Genomic DNA, 22,401 nt, shown 5'->3' with positions numbered 1-22,401 from the left:
GGACAGAAGCCATTTGCTACCAAAAAGGAGGAGGAAATTCATGAGGCAGGATCAGTATTAGAGGAGAGAGGATCACCCCATACAAGTTTGAAGATTCCATTCAGTTCATCATGCCAATCCTGGGTAGTTTCCTAAGCTACTCTTAAACTCAGTTGTGGAGATAGGGAAGGAAACAGCAACTCAGGAGGGAGGAACAATAAACATGTGTGTGTGTGTGTGTGTTTCTCATGAAATCGGTGCTTCCTGTTCAGGATTACCGCTCTCCCATCTGCACAAGACATTGCAAAAGGTAGGTTCTCAACTCATGTTTAATTGACAAATGAAGTTTGTTAGGACTTTATTTATTAGCACCATTTTTACTTTAAACACAAGATTATAAAGGAATAGATGTAGTATTTCCTGAATTGATGTTCTCAAATGGACAAAAGGGTAGACAAAATGACAGGAGTTATAGAGGGTACAGGAGGAGACCAAGAGAGAAAACGATAATAGAGAACAATAGGGAGAGAGGAGGAGGAGGAGGAGAAAGGAAGAAGGAGAGCATCAAACATGGGTCCTGGGTAGGACAAGAAAATGATAGCAACCCTTTTCAATTATAAGATCCTAATAAATTTCAAAGTGCCTTTGCAGACATCAACACAATCTTCTCTCAATGTCAGGGCATTTCCCTCAAAGAGAGCCTGTTTTAGTACCACATTTGTGCTCAAACCTATCTTTTCTTTCAGGAAAGCAAAAGACTTTCAAAGTCCCACTGGTTCTGGTCTCTTGAACCCATCTTAATGTCACCAAGCCACACCTTCTTTCATCCTTTGTAATGACCTAATCCTGAATCTATGTTATCATTGGGTTATTGGCTATTCTAACCAGAAGTGTCAGTCCACGGGGGCCATGGCTATTCAGGAACATCCTGAGAGCTGGGTGTTTCCAAAAGTAGACTGGGAAGTAAAAAGTTCTCAAGGCAGAACTGAAACATTCCATAGAAATCACAACATCCCTTTGCTCTAGTATCATTTCCTCTCCACAAGTAATGTAACTGAAGGCCAGAAACTCAAAGGCACCTGCTCATTGGTACCCAGTAAGTTACTGCCAAACTCAGGGCAGGGCTACTGGTCTTTCTTCCAAGTAGAGTTTCCACGAGGCCATATTGCTCCCCATTTTGGCCAAAAGGTATCCAGTGTCCTTCCCCACCATGCCCACACCCCAATCCATTATGCCCACACCCCAATTCATTCTGTTGTTAAGAACTGTCTTTCAGTTTACCCTGATTCCTGAGAGATCCTTCAGTTTGACCATGGCAACCCCATGGAGAAACATCCAGCTCTCAAGATGTTGCAGAGTGGCCAAGACTTCCATGGGTTCACCCTTCTGGTCAGAAGGTCTGATGACCCAATACCAACATAGATTCAACATCTGGCCATCCCATAGGGTAGAGAAGGCGAGGCACAGTGATATTAATACAGGTTTAAGAAACCAGGTCCAAAGGGAATTTGAATATCTTTTGTTGCCCTCTAAAAATATGCACATTGAAGTGTGAGGATGGGCTCTCTTTGGGAGAAATTTCCTAACATTAATACAAAGCCCATGAATAGCTGCTCTGCCCTCAGGAACCTGCTTTCTTTGACTTAAACAGTTTGTTCGATGTGTCATATATCGGGCTATTTCCTTATCAGAAAGAAGCCTCCCTTCTTTTCTTTCCTGCCTGAGCAACTCCTACCCATTTTCAAAAACGTAGCTCAAATGTCATCCTCTCCAGGGATATTTCTTAATATCATCTCTTCCCACTTCAAAATAAGTGGGGAGTCCCTATTCTAAATCCCTCATCATCCTATTCTTACCTCTCTCACAGCAGTAGCTAAATTATCCTGAACATTAGTTTCCTTATCATTACATCTAGGCAATTATTTAATACTAGAGGCCCAATGCACGAAAATCACGCAAAAGTAGGCTTTCCTTCCCCCACCCCCCTCCTGGCTGCCAGCACTGGCTTCCCTCTGGCACCCAGGACCCAGGCTTCCCTCGCAGCCCTGGCTTTGTCTGGAAAGATGGAAGGACGTTTGGTCTAATTAGCATATTACACTTTTATTACTATAGTTGTCCAAAACTACAGCCTGCTCTTCCCAAAAAAATTTTCACAAATCTCAGCAAATGCATTCTTCCAATTGTTTAGGCAAAAACCTTGCAGTTAACCTTTGCTTCTCTTTCCCATATCCAATCTATCAGCAAATGAAGTCCCGTCTACCTTTACAATGTATCCAGAAATAATTATTTCTCACCCTTTCACTGTGCTCATTTCTCACTTGCATGATTGCAATAGCCTCTTCACTGGTCTCCCTGCTCTGTCCTTGTCTCTTTTTATTCTCAACTCAAAAGAGTGGCAAAACATAAGTCAGATCATGTCATTTCTTTGGCCAAAACTTCCCAATGCCTTCCCATTCGTATAGCATAAAAACTAAACTTTTTACAATTGCCTGTAAGTGCCAGTAAAAGCTGAGTTCGCCCCTGACTGAATCTCTTACTCTTGTTTCCTGTCATCATTCCACTGTAACCACATTGGTCTCTTTGATGTTTCCTGAACATGTGAATAGGCTCAGAGACTTTGCATTGACTGTTCCCCTTTCTGGAATGCTCTTCCTCCAGATGGGCACTTGGTTCACTCCTTAACGTCCTTCAGATCACTCCTCAAAAGTCACCTTCTCAATGATGCCTACTTTTCCTGCTCCAATTAAAATGACAAATCAACCACTGCCATCCCCATCTCAACCAGCACTTTGTCTTTCTTTGCTTAATTTTTTTCATAGCACTTTCCCACCATAAAAACTATACAATTTACTCATTTGTTTCTCTTGTCAGTCTCCTCCCATATAGGCTATACGCAGGCTATTTTGTTCTTTGTTGGATTCCCAGTTCCTATAATAGTGCCAGGCTTGTGGCTCAATAAGTTTGTTGAATAAGAGAATGACATCTAATAATATGAAAATCAAAGGCAACATATGCACCGGAAGAAATTACGCCCTTATCCCTGGGGACTCCCTTTGGGTTGGAGACCAGATACTTTTCTGCGAGTGGTAAGAAGGGAGAAGGACGCTTGCCCTAAATTTCTGCCTGTCCCGAGTAAAGAAAAACGTAACTACAAGAAATCCTGGCCCTGGTTAGCAAGGCCATTCCTTATGCCAGCAATGGCCCCGGAGAATCATCTTGCACAGGAGAATGACAAAAAGGGACTGAAAATTCTCTGCATCATAACGTAAAGGGTTGTATCTGGGAGGAGACTTGGAAAAGATGGCACCTTCAGGAAAATTGTTTCCTACCTTACCATACTTTAGAATTGTTTTTCTTTATGAGTGTGTGTGTGTGTGTGTGTGTGTGTGTGTGTGTGTGGTTGTGTGTGTGTTCTAAGAATTTCCCCAGCAGCCTGCCTGCATGGTGTGAGTGAAAATGAGAGAATAAATCTCCATTTTACCCTAGCACAGCAGTCTTTGAGGGTACTGGACTTTGGTGAAAAGACCACATTGAGTTTGCAGTTAGAGTTTTCAGTAGAGCTACCCTCGATTGAAAATTCAGGCTTTGGGCCGGGGCCGGTTTGGCTCAATGGATAGAGCGTCGGCTTGGGGACTGAAGGGTCCCGGGTTCGATTCCGGTCAAGGGCATGTACCTTGGTTGCGGGAATATCCCCAGTAGGGGGTGTGCAAGAGGCAGCTGATCGATGACTCTCTCTCATCGATGTTTCTAACTCTCTCTCTCCCTTCCTCTCTGTACAAAATCAATAAAACATATTTAAAAAAAAAAAAAAAAGAAAATTCAGGCTTTGGGACACATATGACCATGGATGGTGGCAACCTATGAATGGTGCTGGGGAGGAAATCCTGGGAAAGAGATGGGTTTCCCCAGAGAGAAGAGGCTAAAAAAGCTCATCCTCTGAGAAGGAAGAGAAATGGATAGACCTTCAGATAAAAAAGCAAGAGAGGACCCATGAGGAGGCTCCCTGGAAAGAGCAGAATTTAAAAAGAAATATTTGCCGAAACCAGTTTGGCTCAGTGGATAGAGCATTGGCCTGCGAACTGAAAGGTCCCAGGTTCTATTCCGGTCAAGGGCATGTACCTTGGTTGCGGGCACAACCCCAGTAGGGGATGTGCAAGAGGCAACTTATCGATGTTTCTAACTCTCTATCCCTCTCTCTTCCTCTCCGTAAAAAATGAATAAAAATATATTTTAAAAATAATAATAAAATAAAAAGAAATATTTTTCTTTGTTTTATATGAATGGCCATAGCCAACTTTAGGATTCGCTTCTACATTATAATTTCCTCTAGTTCTTCGCCAAATATCAAACACTTACATGGCATTAACTGTATACCAGACACTGTACCAAGGGTTTCATATATATTTATTTAATCCTCACTATTATCATCATTGGTCCCATTGTGCAGATTAAGAAACAGAGACAGAGAGTAATGAAAGAACTTATCACAGTTACACAAACAGTAAACAGCAGGAAAGGTTTTGGACCCGGGCAGGATGGCACCAGATGGAACACATCTAACTTCTCTGCTACACTGCCTTTTCCACCAAGTTTCTTACACATGTAGCTGCCTCATGAGAGTGGTGAGGGGGGAGCTAAGGAGAGGGGTGCTCAAGGGACAGGTGGCATGCCCTGTTATGTCAGCATGGTGCAGCTGCCTGGCTGCTCGGCCTAAGAAGCAGACATGGATTTCCTGGCGGGACCGGGCTGGCAAAGGAGCAAGAGACAGGGAGAAGCAGCTTAAGTGTGATGGTTTCACACAAACACAAACTCCCCCTGAGACAAAGCAGGACAAGCTCCCCTTGTCCCAAATGCATGCCTGGAGGGAAAAGTGACTCTTGATTGGGAAAAGCACCCTCCCGTGTGCTGCTAACATGCTCAATAGGGGAATGGCAGCACCTGACACGAGCTAAGTGCTCAGCAAGTCAGAGCTGTCATTTCTTGAACCACAGGAGAGACGGTTGACTGTCAACTACTTTCCACCTGCCAAAATGGCAATTTCACATTGTTCAGTTTAGAGTTTAATTTTAATGTCCCACTCCCCTTCTAGACTGAACTTCCTTTAGTGAGCCGGGATGATGTCCTTTCCAGATCAGGGTCCCAGTGCCTAGTGTCCATGCTCAGGAAATGCATACAGAGTTGAACCGAATGCACAACCACTTAATTTGCTTGCTAATTAATGAGCTGGTATGGTTCCTTGACTACATACGGAACTACTATGTATTCTTCTTTTGTTTGTTAATCCTCACAGGAGGATGTTTTTCCTTTTTTTTTTTTAGAGAGAGAGAGAATGGAAGGGAGGGGAGAAGAGAGAGCATCATCAATGTGAAAAAGATACATCAACTGGTTGCCTCCCACATGCACCCCAACCAGGGCCAGGGACTGAGCCTGCAACCCACATGCCCTTGACAGGAATCGAACCCACAGACCTTCAGTCCGCTGGCTGATGCTCTAACCACTGAGTGAACTGGCTATGGGCCTACTGTTCATTCTTAGTAGGCTGGTTGATTAGCTGTTGATATATCTTTGGCTTATAGGATCCAGAGGAAAATAAGAATGTAATATACCTCTGGCCCACCTTTTGTCACTTACCTGGAATGACTTCAAAGACAAACTTCCCCGCTTCTTCTGGGTTTGTGGCAATCTCCTTGATTGTACTTCCAGGTAGGTACATACAACCCTGAAAGATCAAAAGTCAGGCCTTTATGATGGGCAGCAATTTTATCACCTATTAACTAACCTTAAGTTGGAAGACAGGAGGGTAGCGATGGGATTGAGAAGAACATGGAAAGCTAGGCCCTTCTTGCTATTTGGGCCTCAATCACATAAAATGGTAGCTATCGGAGAACAAGCTAAGGATAAGATCCTGACAGGAGAATGAGCTGAGGGGGCATCTTTACCAATGCTTGCCTCTTCCCACTTTTCCAAGGACCTGATTTCCTGGCCAAACCAGATATCAGGTCTTTGTGAAGGCCAGGTGGACCGTGCTACCTGCTGGGCTGCATGAGGGGGCATAAAGGGCAGAACCACAGGCACAGGGGATAAGGAGCCTTAGGTAACAGGCTTTCCTAGAGGTTGGTTTTACACTGATGCCTGATCATTCTTTCATGAAACAGGATGGCAAAGAAATGAACATACTGTCAGGGACTTCCCTGTGCTGGGAATGTCAGTGGTAATTGGGCAATTTTCAAGCATTCACTTGGCCTCATGAATCCTAGGCCCCTGGAGGGTTTGCATTTTTAAAAGGCATACTCCAGAAAGGTTGTATGGATTGTCATTTCCACCAGCTATGCATGAGAATTCCTGTTTCCTACAACACTAAAATGTCTAAAAATTTTTTGGCAATTTGATTTAAAAATAAATCCTTGCCAATTTGATAAGGGAGCAGTAGTATCTCATTGGTTTACATTGCATGTTTTTAAATTATTAATGAGATTGAACTTTTTATATGCATTTTGTCCATTGCATTTTTTGGAGAAATTATCCACTTGTGGCATTTGCTCATTTTTCTATTGAGCTGTTTCTTATAGCCTTGAAAGAATACCTTAAATATTAGAAGTATTTGTTTGTTATATCTACATAAACAATTTTTCATGCTTGTAATTTGACTTTTCACTTTATTATGTTAATTTTCATGTAAGGTATGGACATTTTAATTTATGCAATTAAATTTGCTTTCTCTGATATTGTCTCTGTTGCTATGTTTATAAAACACCTGCCTCTTAAAGATTATGAGGATAACTACGTTTTCTTCTAGGATTTTTATTAGCTCATTTTTTTTTTTTACATTTAAGTCTTTAATCCATCCAGAAGCATGAATGGTGTAAAACATGGTGTGAAACCATGCCATTACTTTTTCCAAAGAATTTAGCTCATGCCTATAACTGTCATTTCATTTTAGGTATTTGCAATGCCTGTGAATCCCCCAACAATGTTAAATGGTAGCATAATAAAAGTACTCTTTGAATAGATTTTTCTTTATCTTAATGAAGTAATTATAGATATATCAAAAGTCTACAAGGATGTCCTTTTAATTCTTGTTTGTAATAATAATAAAGGAACATCAGCCAAACTTCTCAACTAATTTCCAGTAGGAAATTAATTAAATGAATTATAAAATGTCCATACATTAGATTATTTTACCACCATTAAAAATTACATTGTAGAAGAATATTTATATAATGAACAATATTCAAAACATATTGTTAAATTTTTAACTAAATAATATTATTATGTTAACTTTGTATTTAGAATAGACAAGTGTGTATATATATATATATATATATATATATATATATAGAGAGAGAGAGAGAGAGAGAGAGAGAGAAGATTTGGGTAGTTATTTTTGCTAATGGGATCATTTTTTTTCCTACCTTATGCTTTCCCACATTTTACAAATTTCCCATTTTGTACACATATAGCTTTTGTAATAAAAATATACATGTTCAAATAAAGTAAAATATTCTTTCTAAGAAATTCACTGTATTCCTAAAAACGTTTTTAAAAATAAACTTTTTACATCTGAAATGAGTATTTAATTTTACTCAATTTTTTTTTCAGCCATCAATTTAAGGGTTGTGTAGTTTTTCTCATTTGATTTATTGCTCTCTACCTATTGGCCAAATATATTAAGAGATTTCCTACAAAATAAACCCTACTTGTCATCCTAGAAGCAGCTTTACCTAATATTGCCAGACTAATATAATCCTAAAAGGACTTTCCAGATGCAAGGGAGAGAAGTTAGGACCTTCACTAATTTATTTCACCCTTTGACATCATTTATGCTTTTTCAAAACAGAGTTGTCTTACATGTGTTACATATCATTTGATCCTATGACAAATACAGGCCAGGTACGTCTGTCTGATTTTACTGCCAAAAAAAGAGAGGGTGTCCAGAAAAATTAAGTAAGCACATGGTCAGAGGGTAGTAGAGCCAGGAAAAGAACACAGGCTTGGAGAAAGCATACCTGCCCCCCTCCACGCCTCACGGAAGGAGACCCCGCTGAGCTGTCCTTTCCGCTCATCCGGGAAGCCCACACATTGTTGTCATCTCCCTGGCTCTCTGCTGAGGGGAAGACTTCCGGCATCAGCTATCAACCCACCAGTTACCACCCTCGGAGCCTGTAATTACTTGGATCTGATAGAACTGGCTTGTTCATAAAGTGAAGGAAATCTGGTCACCACGCACAGGACGCTGAGCAAGAAAGGGGTGGTCGGGAGGGGAGTCTCTGGCCCTTTTGTGGCCTGTGCAGTGACAGACATCACAGCCTCCAGTGGAGGGCCTTGTTAGCCAGGGGCTGCTGGCACATCATGGATCCTTAAGTCTGTCCTTAAAGAGAACTCTTATTACCAAAATGACTGTCTCATTTCTTCACATACCCTAGCAAGAACCCGCAATATCTTCACCCTTCTTGGGACATTTTTTCTGGTTCTGGAAGGTTCTAGAACAGTGCTTCCCAACCTTTTTTTTTTTTTTTTTTTTTTTTTTTTTTTTGCCATGCCCCACCTAAGCATCTCTAAAATCCTGATGCCCCCCACCGTGTGACATATAATTCTTATTATTCAAAAACTGAACTCCTATTCACAAAGGGGAAGCCTAAAAGGCTATCAGCTTGATCTGAACAAGCTTCCAAAGAGCATGGCATCCATGAAAGAGAAAAATTAAAGAACGAAAGGACAGTTGAAGTACTGAGGAAGAAATCACTAAGAAATTGTTTTTTAAAAAGTAATAATAATATGAAGTGATATAAAAAATAGCAAATAACGTTTCAAAACAAAATACTAAAATGCATAGATATGTCACAATATATATTTATATACTGTATATGAAGCCCCTAGAACCACAAGAAATGCAAAAAAATCACTGTTAATAACTCATTCTCAAATTGCCCCCCTTAAAAATCAAATTTTCCGCCAAGACCGGTTTGGCTCAGTGGATAGAGCGTCGGCCTGCAGACTGAAGGGTCCCAGGTTCGATTCCGGTCAGGGGCATGTACATTGGTTGCGGGCACATCCCCGGTGTGGGGGGTGCAGGAGGCAGCTGGTCGATGATTCTTCCTCATCAATGTTTCTGGCTCTCTATCTCTCTTCCTTCCTCTCTGTAAAAAAATCAATAAAATATATATATTTTTAAATCAAATTTTCCCCCTGTGAGGGGTGTGCCCCACGTTGGGAATCCCTGTTCTAAAGTCTGCCTTCCACTTCCAGAGACATGAGCTCTAGATAGGGTGACCAGTGTCCTGTTTGCCCTGAGACACAGTTTTTTTCCTGGGGTCCCAGGGTAACTACTAAAGCACCCTTTCACTCTCAGGCAGCATGATGGCCACAAAGAATCAGCGATGCGGGGAGAAAAGATCTAGGCCCAAGATTTAGGATCAAAGCCCTCTAGCCCCATTGGGAGATCCCGTTTGCTACGCTTTCAAAGTATATCAGGCATCTGACCCATTTCCCTCCAGCTCACAACTCCCCTTGAGATGCTAAACATCATAACCTCTCACCTTGAGCCTCCTCCCTCTGTCCCTGAATCTATTTTTGGACACTATATCGACAGCCATCTTTTTACAATGTGAGTCAAAGATTGTCCCCTTTCTCCCCCACCACCATCAGTGTGCCAGGGGTCTTCAAACTACGGCCCGCGGGCCACATGCGGCCCGCAGAGGAGTCTGATCCGGCCCGCCAGGTTTTTTGGGCAGTGAGCGCAGCCGAGGTGTTACAGTAGGAATTAGTAGTTCATATAGTCCGGCCCTCCAGCTCTCTGAGGGACCGTGATCTGGCCCCCACTTTAAAAAGTTTGAGGACCCCTGGAACACTCCAGTCCTCATTATGGCATACAATGGCCTTTGCAATATGTGTCTCAAGCCTTCCCCCTCCGCTACCTCTCTGACCTCATCCCCTCTGCTTCTCTGAGTCCTTAGCTCTGCTGACCCACGCTGCCCTCCTTGCTATGTCTCACACGTGCGCGGCCTCAGGGTCTTTGCACAGGCTAGCCCTTTTCCGAAAGTGCTCTTCCGCCAGCGATGTGCCTGATTACTTGTCTCTCCTCCTTAGTCCTTGCTCAAAGGTCACTCTCTTCACAGATCATTCTGACCATCCTTTTTTAAAAGAAAAAAAATTGCAATACCTCCCCCCAACGCTCACCAGTTTATTCCAAGTACCCAGAACAGTGTTCTGTCATATAACAGATGCTCGATAAATATCAATTGACCAAAAAAATATATGAAAGCCCCCAGATCCATTTTTCTTGACCCCAAATCCACTCCCTCTGGGCCCCCATGCTCATCATTACCATTAAGGCCCCGTTGCCAGCCTTGACCTAGAGCCTGCCCTTAGGAAGTTCCATGGCATTCACCTGGGGGTTTCCTGGAGGAGGGTCTCACCCTGTCTCAGGTTACTTTTCTAGGAAATGATGAAAGGGAGAGAGTAACCTCCTCTCAACTAGATGTGTGTCCAGGCCCAGTATGAAGGCCCCGGGGAGTTGATAGTGATCTGGGCAGGTCCACACCCGCCTCCTGCAGGCCTGGGGGGTGGGGGCGCGGGGGGAGAGCCCTGGTGATGGGGACAGACAGCCCGGCCGGTACCTGAGGCTTCGTGTCCTCTTCGTCCTTGTAGTAGTAGAGCTGCTGTGCCCTCAGCACGAAGTACCTCTGCTGCCAGTTTTTCACGATGGACCGCTGCTTCTTCAGCCAGCCCATCTTGATGGGCCTCTCCAGCGGGTTGGGGGTGGTCGACGGGTGGAAGGCTGCCATCTGCTCGCCGGTCATCACGCTCCTGGACCGAGCTATGGAGAGGAGCAGAGAGGCAGGCTGGCTGAGGGACATGGAGCAGTGAGCAGAGAAGGTGGCTGGAGAGTCGAGAGAGAGAGGAACCCCCGAGGGGGTGGAGAGGCGGCTGGGGCCCCAGCCAGGTCCTGCTCAGAGGTCCAGATCTGTATCAGAGAAAATCCCCTGTGACCCAGAGAGCTGCCTGCTCCCGCAGAGGCCAAGGCCGGCAGTCAGGAGCCAGAGGAGGAGGAGGGGAGAGTCCGGCCGCCGGCCTCGGCCCCCTCATTCTGCAAAGCGAAACACTGGCTGGAGACTTCTGAAGAGGAAGTGGCCGCAGCATCTGACACAAGGTGCTTCCTTTTTCCTGCGTGGGAGTCGATATCTGACAAGAGAGAGGAGAAAATAATGCCTCGCTCTGAGGGCTCGGGGTGAGTCCCCTGCAGCTGCAGAGGCACCGGAAGCTGCCGGGCATTCTTCACCGAGGGGGAGCCGGTGTGTTTGCTCTGGTCGCATTATCCCATAGGGCCTTCCCCAAACCGACCTCCAAAACCCAGACCCCCCCCCCAAAAAAAAACAAACAACAACCCAGGTCCTGTCCGCACAGCCCGCATGCAAGAAGCTGGCACCTCCTGAATGTTCCTGATGAGTGGCACTGACGGCCATCCTGTCCCCTCCTCACTGAGAGCGTCCGCAGCCTCTTCTACTGGACCCAGGGCCTCCCCGAGCTGCGCTCTTGCTACCTGTTCAGTCCAGCTGTCCCTCCCTTGTGGCTGATAGCACACTAGTGTTCCGAAGGAAAATGGATCTGCCAGCAGAACACAAAAGCAGAACTTGAATCCAAGCCCTCTAATCCACCGTATTGTGTGGCTGGCTTTTGTTTTCACGTAAGAGCTCTGCCTGGCGTTGGAACAGGGCCAGATCTCCACCGTAACTCCATGCAGAACAACTCTCTCCTTCTCTTTCCTCCGCAGGGAGGGGGGATCACCCTGCCTGAGGCCCCGTTTCAGCACGTCCTCTGAGCCTCACCTACCTCCTTTCCCAGACAGTTTAATGGAGCCCTTGAAACTGCCTTGGAGCTCCTCATCTCCTTGACTTTGAACTGTGTTCCACCCTCGCCAGTCCCCAGGGTCTCCATTCCTCTCCCGGCTGGAGGAAGTTTCCGTCTTACCGTGCTTTTCTTCAGCATTTGTGGGTTCCCAGAACAGCCACGACTGAACTAAGCCAACCCTATTACCCCCTAGCTGCCTCCCACCTGGTTAGAGACCAGTGCTTCCTTTCCTGGCACTTCCACAGCTTCTCTGTGCCTCAGTTTCCTCCTTGGTTAAGATAGGATAATAATAGTCCCTACTCTATGGGGTTGTTATAGAGAGTAAACAAGCTTACAGATATAAACCACTTAGCACAGTTCCCAGTTCAAGGTAGCATATGTTACTCATTTTTATCAACAGGTGACTTTACTTCCTAGTTCAAGGATAGATATCAGCTTTGAGAGTTCCCTAAACTTACCCCTTCATTTCAAAAAGTCGCCCCATCATCCAGCTTTCTCTCTTCCTTCATTCCTATCCCTAATGCACTGAATTGGCAACTTTTCCCATTGCTTTTGATTCCTTCCTCTCTGTCTCATTCTAGGCCTGTGGTTTTTGAGCTTTATTTATATTCATGGCATACTTTCAAATAGCAAAGTTGTGTGTGGCATTAGAGAATCTTTCTCCCACTGATTACAACTGTACCCAGTTATCATCCTACTGACATGTCGCCTTTCAATCCTGTATTGCTGTCTGATCAGGGGTCTGTGTTCCTGTCACATGCCAGCTGGCAGTCACCCCTTACCTCCTACCAGGGTCCAGAGAGGCCATACTATGTTGTACACAAGCGGCAAGATATACTAGATTCAACAACCTCCTTCTGGACAGACATCAGCAGATGAGCGCATATACTCAATTGTAGTAAAAAGTAATTTGACATTTTTATGACAATTGAGCAGCATGGCTTTGCATCTGTGAGTCCTGGAACCCCCGTTAAAATTCTCAGATTCTCACTCCTTAGTTAGCTGCCATCTTCCAGATCTTACATCTGTAACCGACAGAGCAGACATGGGGCTGGTCCCTTACGTTAAGGCTGTGTAAAACATCTGAAGGAACCATAGGAGGGTTTCAGCAGGAGTACAATGGGGAGGAGGGAATTGGAAGAACTGCATACAGGTCTGTGGCTCTCTAGCTCTGAGACTGTAACTTGCAAAAACTCATATCTGACCTTGAAAGAGAGTAAATAGTAGGGACAAATGGAAAGTGGTTCCCACACACACACATACACACACACACACACACACACTCAGGGAAGACTGAGGCATTGTGGCAGATGCTGTGTGATTCTCTTCACCTTAATAGCTTCTGTGTGGCCTAACCCAGCATGACTTTTGTCACTATGCAGCTGAAGCAACATTAGTCTTGGGGGGGGGGGGGGGTGGGGGAAGCCCCTTCCTAGCAGGAGCATAATTTGGAGTCTTCAATTGGCTTCTGGATGATCATGTCACCATGAGGAGCCAGCACAAGAGAGGAAGAAAACAGACAGGTACCACCTGGTGATTATGAGAACTCAAGCTTCATGGGCTACCCCCAGAGATCCACAGAAATTGTTGGAACCACTACAGGAGACAGGAGAACCTAAAGGTCTCCGACAGCACCGAAGAAGTGGGATGGGGGCACAGGAGCCAAAAAACTCTGCAGGTTGAAGAGAATTAACTCCACACAGAACTCAGCTGCTGGGATATTATTCTATAGTTCGTTCTGAGAAATTGTTTACACTCTGTTGTGGCAAACACAACAACCACAAAAACAAACAAACAAACAAAACCCCAAGAAGCATCTGTGCATTGCAGAATGGCCTGGCAAAGGCAGAAGCAGGTATGGGAATCTGGTGTTCTTAGACCCAGCCAGGAGGGGTGTAAATGCCCTCATGACAAGTAGACAGCCACCTGTCTGCCTGCATATTGTCAAAGCCTTGGCTAGCCACCTTTTATAGTCCAGATACAACGCTGTTCACCCATACATCTACCGTGTTTCTTCAGTGCCTATGGCAGTCTCCAGCGTGGGCGGTGTGACTGTGGTCATGGGTCATATGTTAACAAGTTAGAGTGTGGATGGCTCAGTGCAAACCTCCGCCCTGAAATTGGGCCTAAACTGGGGGAGATGATGGGTAGGGGTGGTGGGAGAGAAAGGGGCGGGGAGAGGACTCCAGTGACTAAGTAGGGGAACTTTCTGTCCTGTGTCAGGGTCATCTCCCACCTCAGCCCTCAGCGTTGCTGATCAGCCAGGCATATCATGAGATGATTTAAATACCAAGGACGAAAACCTACTGGGCCTTGAGTTTCACATAATTTTGACTAACCTTTCCTATTAGTCCCTTTGAACAGTCTCTGTTTGTGGGTGCGACTTGTTCCCGGATAAAATAAACAAAGAAATCCGTTACTATTTATGGAGCTGTTTGTCATAATGAAAATAATAACTGTGATAAGCTTCGCTTGTGAGCCAGTCCCTGCACACTGTGTGCATGCTCCCAGCCCTTCAGGAAGGATTTCTGAACCAGGCTGTGGGCTAGGGAGGGGGCTGCAGGCAGACCAGAGAGGCCTGGGGGAAGGCACTTGCTAAGCGTTTACAGAACACTCTGTACAAGGGGAAAATGAGGGCCTCATGAAGTCAGCAACTCACCCCTACTGGAGTAGAGAGAAAGAACAGCTCCACGCACTGTGCTTTCAATACAGTAGCCACTTGCCATGAGTGCCAATGTACAAGAAAATGAATTAAGAAATTAAATTCAGTTCCTCAGTCACCCCAGCCACATTGCAAGCGCTCAGAAGCCCCCTGTGGCTCGTGGCTAGAGTGGTGGACAACATGGACAGTGTGTCCATCATCACAGAAAGTTCTATTGGTCAGCACTGCCCAGAATCTGAGTGTCATCATTACTAAACACGGGACAAAATAGGCCACAAAGGTCAGGCAGCATTTCATCAAGTAGAGACATCAAGCTGGAGGGCCCAGAGAAAAAGTGGCTTCAGGTGGCAGAGAAGTTCAATCTTGATCTAAGAGGTAATAGGGAGCCATTTTGTGTACCTTAGCAAGGGAGGCCTGTGATAAAATATAGACAAATTATGTAACTGTACTGCATTTGCTGGATTTTAGTGTGTGGATGAGTGAGGGCACAAGGAAGGAAGGGAGAGGAGTAGAAGTGCACATTCCCAGGAATGTTGTTTCTGCAAAAATTGGCTGTTTTTTTGCCTGAAGTTGGAGCAAGAGAAAATTAAAGAAGGAAGTATAGATGGCGAGGTCAGCTTGGGAAGCGTTACCACTTCCTTTCTTTATATTCCCATCTCTTGACTTCTAATCCCCCAAAATAATCAATCACAAAATCTTCTAGGGTCTACTTTTGAGATATTTCTTCTTTCTTCTCTCAATTTTGCCTCAGTTTAGATTCTATTTTAGTAGGCTCCGAAATTGTAGGTGAGATGGAACAGTTCATCCAAAGCCAGAGGAACTACTAAAGGTGTTTCCTCAGTATGTTGGTATAAGCAGTACATTAGGCTAGGAACTATATATATAGCTAATATGCAAATAGACTGGAACAACCAAACAACTGAACAACCAGTGTCTCTATGATGAGCACTGACAATCAGGGGGCACACTCGGAACATGGCAGGCATAGGCATCAGGGGACAGAGTGCGGAACAAGGTGGGGATCAGGTGTGGCGGGATGATGGAGCAGGTGAGCAGGGCACTGGTCACTGTCATTGGGGCAAGCCTCTGGTGGTGACTGAAAATTCTTTGCTCCCGCATGCTGCAGTCCTGCCCTGCGCTCACACACACTGCTGGCGCCTGGCACAGGCCCCGATCTCTAGGTGCCATCAGATGGTGCAAGTGGCAGCTGCCGGCCTCGATCACCCCTAAGGGCTTCTCCACCTCCCCGCTGCTCCTGAGGGGTGATTGAGGCAGCAGCTGCCACTAGTACCTGCTGATGGTGCCGGCCCCAATCACTTCGCACTGTCAGCAGGTGCGAGTGGGGCTGGCGCCATGGCAGCAGTACAAGCGGAGTGTCTGGAAGACAGGGAACTAGGGGCTGCAGCAGGAGGGGCCATGTGGGGGCACAAAGGATGGGCCGAGATCCACTGCTGTGCCCACCACAGCCTTGCAGTCCACGATTCCTTTCAAGGTGCAGGAATTTGTGCACTGGGCCCCTAGTGTTTAAATAAATTTGAAAAGGGAGTAGAATTTATATGGCATATCCCCAGAAACCCTCTCCTGAACTGAAAACCTAATCTATCCAACTGCCTGCAGGAAATTTTGTGGGGATCTAAAGGTCACCATGTTGCTAGTTGAACTTACCACCTCCCTCCCCCTCCTCACCTCCTACCATTCCCCTACCCCGCACAAACAAATACACCCAAACCTGCTTTCCCTCCACTCGTCTCTATGATGTGCTGTGAGTGACCTCTTTCAACCAACCAACCAAACCAGAAAGCTACCCCATTCCTAGAGACATCAGAATCAAAAACTCTTTTTCTGATCCAGCCTTCCCCACTACCCTGACCTGGCTTTTTTGGCCATCTGTCCTCTTGTTGTATTTCTATAATAGTTCTCTGACCTGTCTTCTCCTACCAGACCCACCTCTAGCCCATTGATGACATCATTTATGACATGGTTCTACTAAAACACAAATATGGCCATGTTCTTTTCTGCCCTAAAAGCCTCTGATGACCCTCCAACATTTTTTTCCTAAAAGATGGAGGCTGAACTCTCTACCATGGGGCTCAGAGTCCTTTGTGGTTTTCTGACTGCATTCCCTGCTCTTCCTGCATACCATCCCATACTTCATCCATGACAAAATGCTATTCCCCTTGCTGAAATATAATGCCCATCACCCCTAATTTTATCTTTTGAAAAGCTCTCATTCCTCTTTTAAGATTTAGTTCAGGCCACACCTCCTATGAGAAGCCTTCTCAGCCAGACTCAGTTACTTCTTGGGCTCCATTCCTTCTTAATTGAGTCATATGCCCATCAAAGCACTTATCTACCTACCTGATCATTTTTCTTAATGTCTTCCCTCTCCACTATAAGAACCAGAGACTCTGCCTTAATGCTTTGGCCTTGCTCATCCTTGTATCTCCAGCACCTAACACAGTTCCTGACAAAAAGAAGACAGGATGAAATAGGGCACAGGCTTTTACATACACATGTTCTATCTCTGGGGATTTGCTTCCTTCTCTGTGAAATTGTGATAATAATACCTACCTTGAAAGGTGGCTAATCTATAAGTATTAATAATGATGAATGGACAGGCTCCACCCAATGTCTGGTTCTTAAAACATAGCTGCTTTAAATGGAAGCTATTGTTATTAACACTATTCTTATAATACTAGAGACCTGGTGCACAAAATTCATGCACAGGTAGGGTCCCTAGGCCTGGCCAGCGACCAGGGCTGCTGATTGGGGCCTTCTGGCTGCCAGCTGGGGCCTTCCTTCATTTTATGCCACCACCACCCCACTCCCCAGTGGTCAGCACACATTATAGCAAGCGATCAAACTCTTGATCTCCTGAGGAGACACTTTGCATATTAGCCTTTTATATATATATAGGCTCAATTTTTATATATATAGGCTCAATTTTATGCTAAATGAGAGAAAAGTAAGAAGAAATGAAAGAGTGAAGGGATTAAGAAGGGAGAGAGAGAGAGAGAGAGAGAGAGAGAGAGAGAGAGAGAGAGAGGAAGCAAAAGAGAAGACTAGCTGGACATTGTACAATATTTCAGTTGCAAATCCAGAGACCTGAATTAGGATGGTGGCAATAGGAAAGGAAAGAGTAAGAGAGATAGTTGTGAGGCCACAACCACCAGACCTCAGCAACTGTCTGAACAGGGAAGATTGGGAGGCAAAGAATTTGTGAGGTTGCAGTTTGAGTGGCTCAGATAAGGTAGCCTTCTCTATCCGCTCATGTGATGCACATTGGCCAAGCACTTGGCATGGACCAGGAACTGTGTCGGGTTCTGGGACATAAGATCAACCAGACACAGCCCTGCCCCCGAATAGCTTATAGACATAGGAGGCCTGCTCATGGAAGCAGGGAAGGAAGCCAGAGAACAAGGTGGGTATGAACAGGTAGGGAGCCTGGTTCTGGCCATGATGAGATGTGAGGGTGGACTGAAGGCTTTAGACTTCCCAGAGTTCTAAAGGTAAAGCCCATAGATTAAGAAAGAGGTTAGGGAGAAAAAGAGGTGCAAGCAAAAGCCAGGAGATTTTGAGTGACATGAAAATCTCAGATCTGACTGCCGCTGCCACTTTGGCTTTGTTGGATGCAGCTGCTCCATGGAGTGTCGCTGCAACTGTCACAGCGAGTGTGCTGGCATGGGGACCACGACCACTGCCTGCTCTGCCCAAATCACACCAAGGGCAGCCACTGTGAGCGGTACCTCTTGCTCTTCGTGGGTTCTGCCTTGGGAAGCAGGCCCTGCCGGCCCTGCCACACCTTCTGTCGTGGCAACAGCCACATCTGTGTCTCTAGGAAGACGCTTGAAATGGCTGGGAGGGAGCCGGAGAAGTAATCCCTGGATCCAGAGGAGATTGAAAACTGGGTCCCAGCGAAGACCAGACTGTGTGTGTAAACTGCCAGAATAACAGCTCTGGGGACAAAGGTGAGAGCTGCCTCCACGGCTACTTCCTCCTGGATGTCAAGTGCACCAAATGCCAGTGTAATGGCCATGCGGATGCCTGTAACGAGCAGGACGGGACAGGCTGCCCCTGTCAGAACAACCCAGAAACAGGCACCTGCCAGGGGAGCTCCCCAGTGACCGCTGAGACTGCTACTAGTACCAGATACAGCTGGATAAATGAGTCATGGGCCAAGGGCCCCGCAGCACCAAGGGATCAGAGCTGGGAGGAGGCAGCCCGGCTCAGGCAGGACCGACATTGTGGTTTTGAACTCAGTGGTCATGGGGTCAAGGTCAGCATGACAGACTGTTTCTAGCCCTTGTCAGTTTCAGGCCCCGGGGCAGTGATGCTGGACAACCCAGAAAAGAGCCTCTTGTGGGGAATCACTGTGGCTGATGAGGAGACATACTCCACTGTAGTTAGCCAAGACTTAAGTGTTGCAAATGCCAGGAAACCCATCTTGTAGTAGCTTATGCAAAAACAGAAATAGTATTGGCTCTCAAAGAAAAGGACAACAAAAAAAGAGAAAAGAAAACAAAAGAAAAGAAAACCTCAGATTGGAAAAGTAACACAATAGATATTCTGAAACCAAAAGAGATGAGCACAGAGGACTTGAGCATTGAGAGAAGCATTTTTTTAAAAATATACGTTTTTATTTATTTTAGGGAGTGAGGAAGGGAGAGGGAGAGAGAGAAACATCAATGAGGGAGAAATATCACCATCGACCTGCTGCTTTCTGCATGCACTGCGCTGGGGATTGAGCCCACAACCCAGGCATGTGCCCTGACCTGAAATCAAACCTGTGACTCTTGCTGCATGGGCCGAAACTCAACCACTGAGCCACACCAGCCGGGTGATGGAAGCATTTTTAACTTGAGAATATGGAGATAAACTCAGATACAAGACAGAAAAGATGTGTGGGCATATTATACAGAGGGAAAATAATGTTCAAATAAAAGATATATAACACAGGTTTATATAAGGTTCAAATAAAAGATATATAACACAAAGAAACCCATCTTTCTTATCCCTAGTCAATCAGAAACATTTTTGGGCACTTCTTATGCACAGGGAGGACATGGTTTAAAAAAATAAAGGAAACCATCTAAATTTGTAAACTCGAGACTTGTGGGGTTTCAAACATGCACTGTGCATCTGGCACATAAAAATGCAGTCCGCCACTCCCCATTGCCATGGCTGCCTCAATTGCAGCCCATTTCATGATGTTATACTTACCTTGAGTAAAAAAAAAAAAAAAAGTGGGATTAGCAACCAATTCATGGATTACAAAGTGTTAGGAGAGGTAAGCATCTAGTTTATCTGGTAAAATCAGAACGAGAAAAGAGTACCGCTGATGAAAGTGTAGAATGGAAGCTCAGCCATCAGGAAGTAAGTTCCCAGTGGCAGGGGTTTTTCCATATTTTTCTTCACCAATGTAACCACACCTCCTAGAAGGGCATCTGTCCAATTGAAGGTGCCCAGGACATATTTGCTAAGTGAATCAGGTGAACATTTTAGAATGAAATGGGAGCCACTATCGGGCATTTTATTTATTTTTTTAAAATATATTTTATTGATTTTTTACAAAGAGGAAGAGAGAGGGATAGAGAGTTAGAAACATCGATGAGAGAGAATCATCGATCAGCTGCCTCCTGCACACCCCCTACTGGGGATGTGCCCACAACCAATGTACATGCCCTTGACCGGAATCGAACCCGGGACCTTTCAGTCCCCAAGCCGACGCTCTATCCATTGAGCCAAACCGGTCTCGGCGAAACATCGACGAGAGAGAGTCATCGATCAGCTGCCTCCTGTACACCCCCTACTGGGGATATGCCTCCAACTAAGGTACATGCCCTTGACCGGAATCGAACCTGGGACCCTTCAGTCCCCAAGCCGATGCTCTATCCATTGAGCCAAACCAGTTTCGGCTATCGGGCATCTTAGATTGGCCACAACTATTGGCCAGTTCACCTACTGGTGGGATTTCTAGACAATTGCCCCTCAGCAGGGTGGCCAGTAGAAGATGTCATTCCCGATGTAATAACAATCCACATCAATAGTGATATGTTTACTACAAACACGCTATAAGCCTAGTTTCATTTAATGCTCACTCGAATGCTTTGTGGTAAGCACTGTATTGTCATCCCCATGTTACCAACGAGCAACTGAAGCTCAGAGAAGTGAGGTGGTCTGGCCTAGTTACACGCCTGGAAATCTGATTTCAAAGCCCAGTATCTACGCAGCCCCTGGAGAAGCATACATTCTTGTGATGGGGAGAGGCATTGGCATTGAAAATCAGTGGTTAACAATTCATAGGGCCGGCCAGTAGAGTGACGTGAAGGAGAGATGGCACCCCCTCTTCAACTGGGAAGAGAACAAAGCCACTCTTCCTGAACCATCACGTGAGGCACCTGCCTCAGCCTCCACCCATTTTGCCTTAATATTAAGCATAAACAAATTTGTGTTATTTTTTTTTTCCATTCAATGTGTGGTCTGCTCAGCTGGCCTTGGAACAAAAAGTGACCACACAATGGCACTGAAACCTCAAGCGCATCGCGAGGCTGAGCTGACACCCCAACAGGAAATAGACATATTAGGCAGTCCTGCTGGGTCTTACCAGCCCTCTGCCCAAGCTCATTTGAAGAGATTTAAGGATTCTGACCAAAGCCCAATGTGGTCCAGGCGTGGGAGGGAGGAACATGGAACTAACCTGTGGCGGGCCCAGCGCTCACAGCCAGCTCACAGCCCACGCCCCACCCCAGCTGAAAAGGGAACTGCTGGGGGACGCGTGAAGTAGCAGACACATCACTGCCTCCCTGATAAACAGGGATTCCTACACCGTTGCCTACATCCTGCGTGCATGCACACATACACACACACACACACACACACACACACACACACACACCCATTCAGGAGGGTGAGGAACTTTTAACATCTTCCTACTTTCAAAACCTGGCATGCAGAGTTCAGGATGAATTTATCTTGCGATTACCCTCCTAGATTTTTTTTTTTTTAATTCTAAGTTTCATTTTCAACTTTGGTATAGGGAGAACTCTACCCGGTGTCAAAGGCAGCAAGCTGTGACTGAGGACAGCAAAGGGGCTTGCCCTGTGTGTGCACCTGCCATTCAATCACACAGGGTTTTCAGCACAATCACAGGGGAGACAAATTTACATATCCTCGTTAAAAAAAAAAAAAATCTAAGAGTTGTTCTCTGGCTGCCTGCTAGCATTTACAGGAATTGAGCAGGTTTAATTTCCCCATGTCCTATCGCTTGTAGAAATGTCCTTCATTGCTTCACAAGCGAGCATTTCAACCCAAAAGAGCAAACTCTGCTTTGGAAAGGGACTTAGCATACATGGCCATGTCTTTTGCAGGAAGAGGCAAAATTGTGGCATCGGTAGCAATAGGAAGGGGAAAGGGAGAGGAGAGGGAGAGAGAGAGAGAGAGAGAGAGAGAGAGAGAGAGAGAGAGAGAGAGAGAGAGAGAGAGAGAGAGAGAGAGAGAGAGAGAGAGAGAGAGAGAGAAGACAGGGAGGAAGGGAGAGAGAGAATTGGTTTTCTGTTTCTTCTTAGGCTTGCAAAGTCTTTTGCACTCTCACAAATTCCTTTGACTGGCTGTGTTGCAGGACCACCCCTCCGGTGTGCTGTGTGTTTCGCAGGAATTTCCAGCGCAGTTGCTTCTTGTGGGTGTATGGCTCTATCAGTTGCAACACTTCACGGCCCCCTCTGCCTATTTTTGCATAACAGGAAGCCGAGTATAATCACAAGAAGCTTACAGAATTGTGACTGCTTCCTCCTAAGCACTGCTGGGGCTGCCTATTCCTCAGCACAAGGAGAAGTGGAGATTTGGCAATTGTTGTGGACGATATGGCTGTTTAACTGTGTACCAAACTAACAGCCTTCCCAGACAGCCGCGTAAGG

General features: G+C 45.6%; 1 protein-coding gene across 5 annotated transcripts in view; it reads right to left on the bottom strand.

The window, feature by feature from the left end:
- ARHGAP25 (Rho GTPase activating protein 25) overlaps positions 1-22,401 on the bottom strand; it is a 77,600-nt gene that overhangs the window by 27,215 nt on the left and 27,984 nt on the right. For 3 of the 5 annotated variants that reach the window (XM_084900542.1, XM_084900545.1, XM_084900541.1), the window contains 2 exons: positions 10,596-10,795; positions 5,611-5,698 (listed from right to left, as the gene is read on the bottom strand). In XM_084900542.1, coding sequence (XP_084756668.1) covers positions 5,611-5,698; positions 10,596-10,795 — 288 coding nt within the window. Of the gene's footprint in view, positions 1-5,610; positions 5,699-10,595; positions 11,161-11,404; positions 13,165-22,401 lie in introns of those variants that run through there. The other 2 variants (XM_084900543.1, XM_084900544.1) reach the window with 2 other exon arrangements.

Source organism: Pipistrellus hanaki (genome assembly GCF_964339955.1).
Source record: "Pipistrellus hanaki genome assembly, chromosome: 12".
Lineage (NCBI taxonomy): Eukaryota > Metazoa > Chordata > Mammalia > Chiroptera > Vespertilionidae > Pipistrellus > Pipistrellus hanaki.
This window is presented reverse-complemented; position numbering and strand designations above follow the sequence as displayed.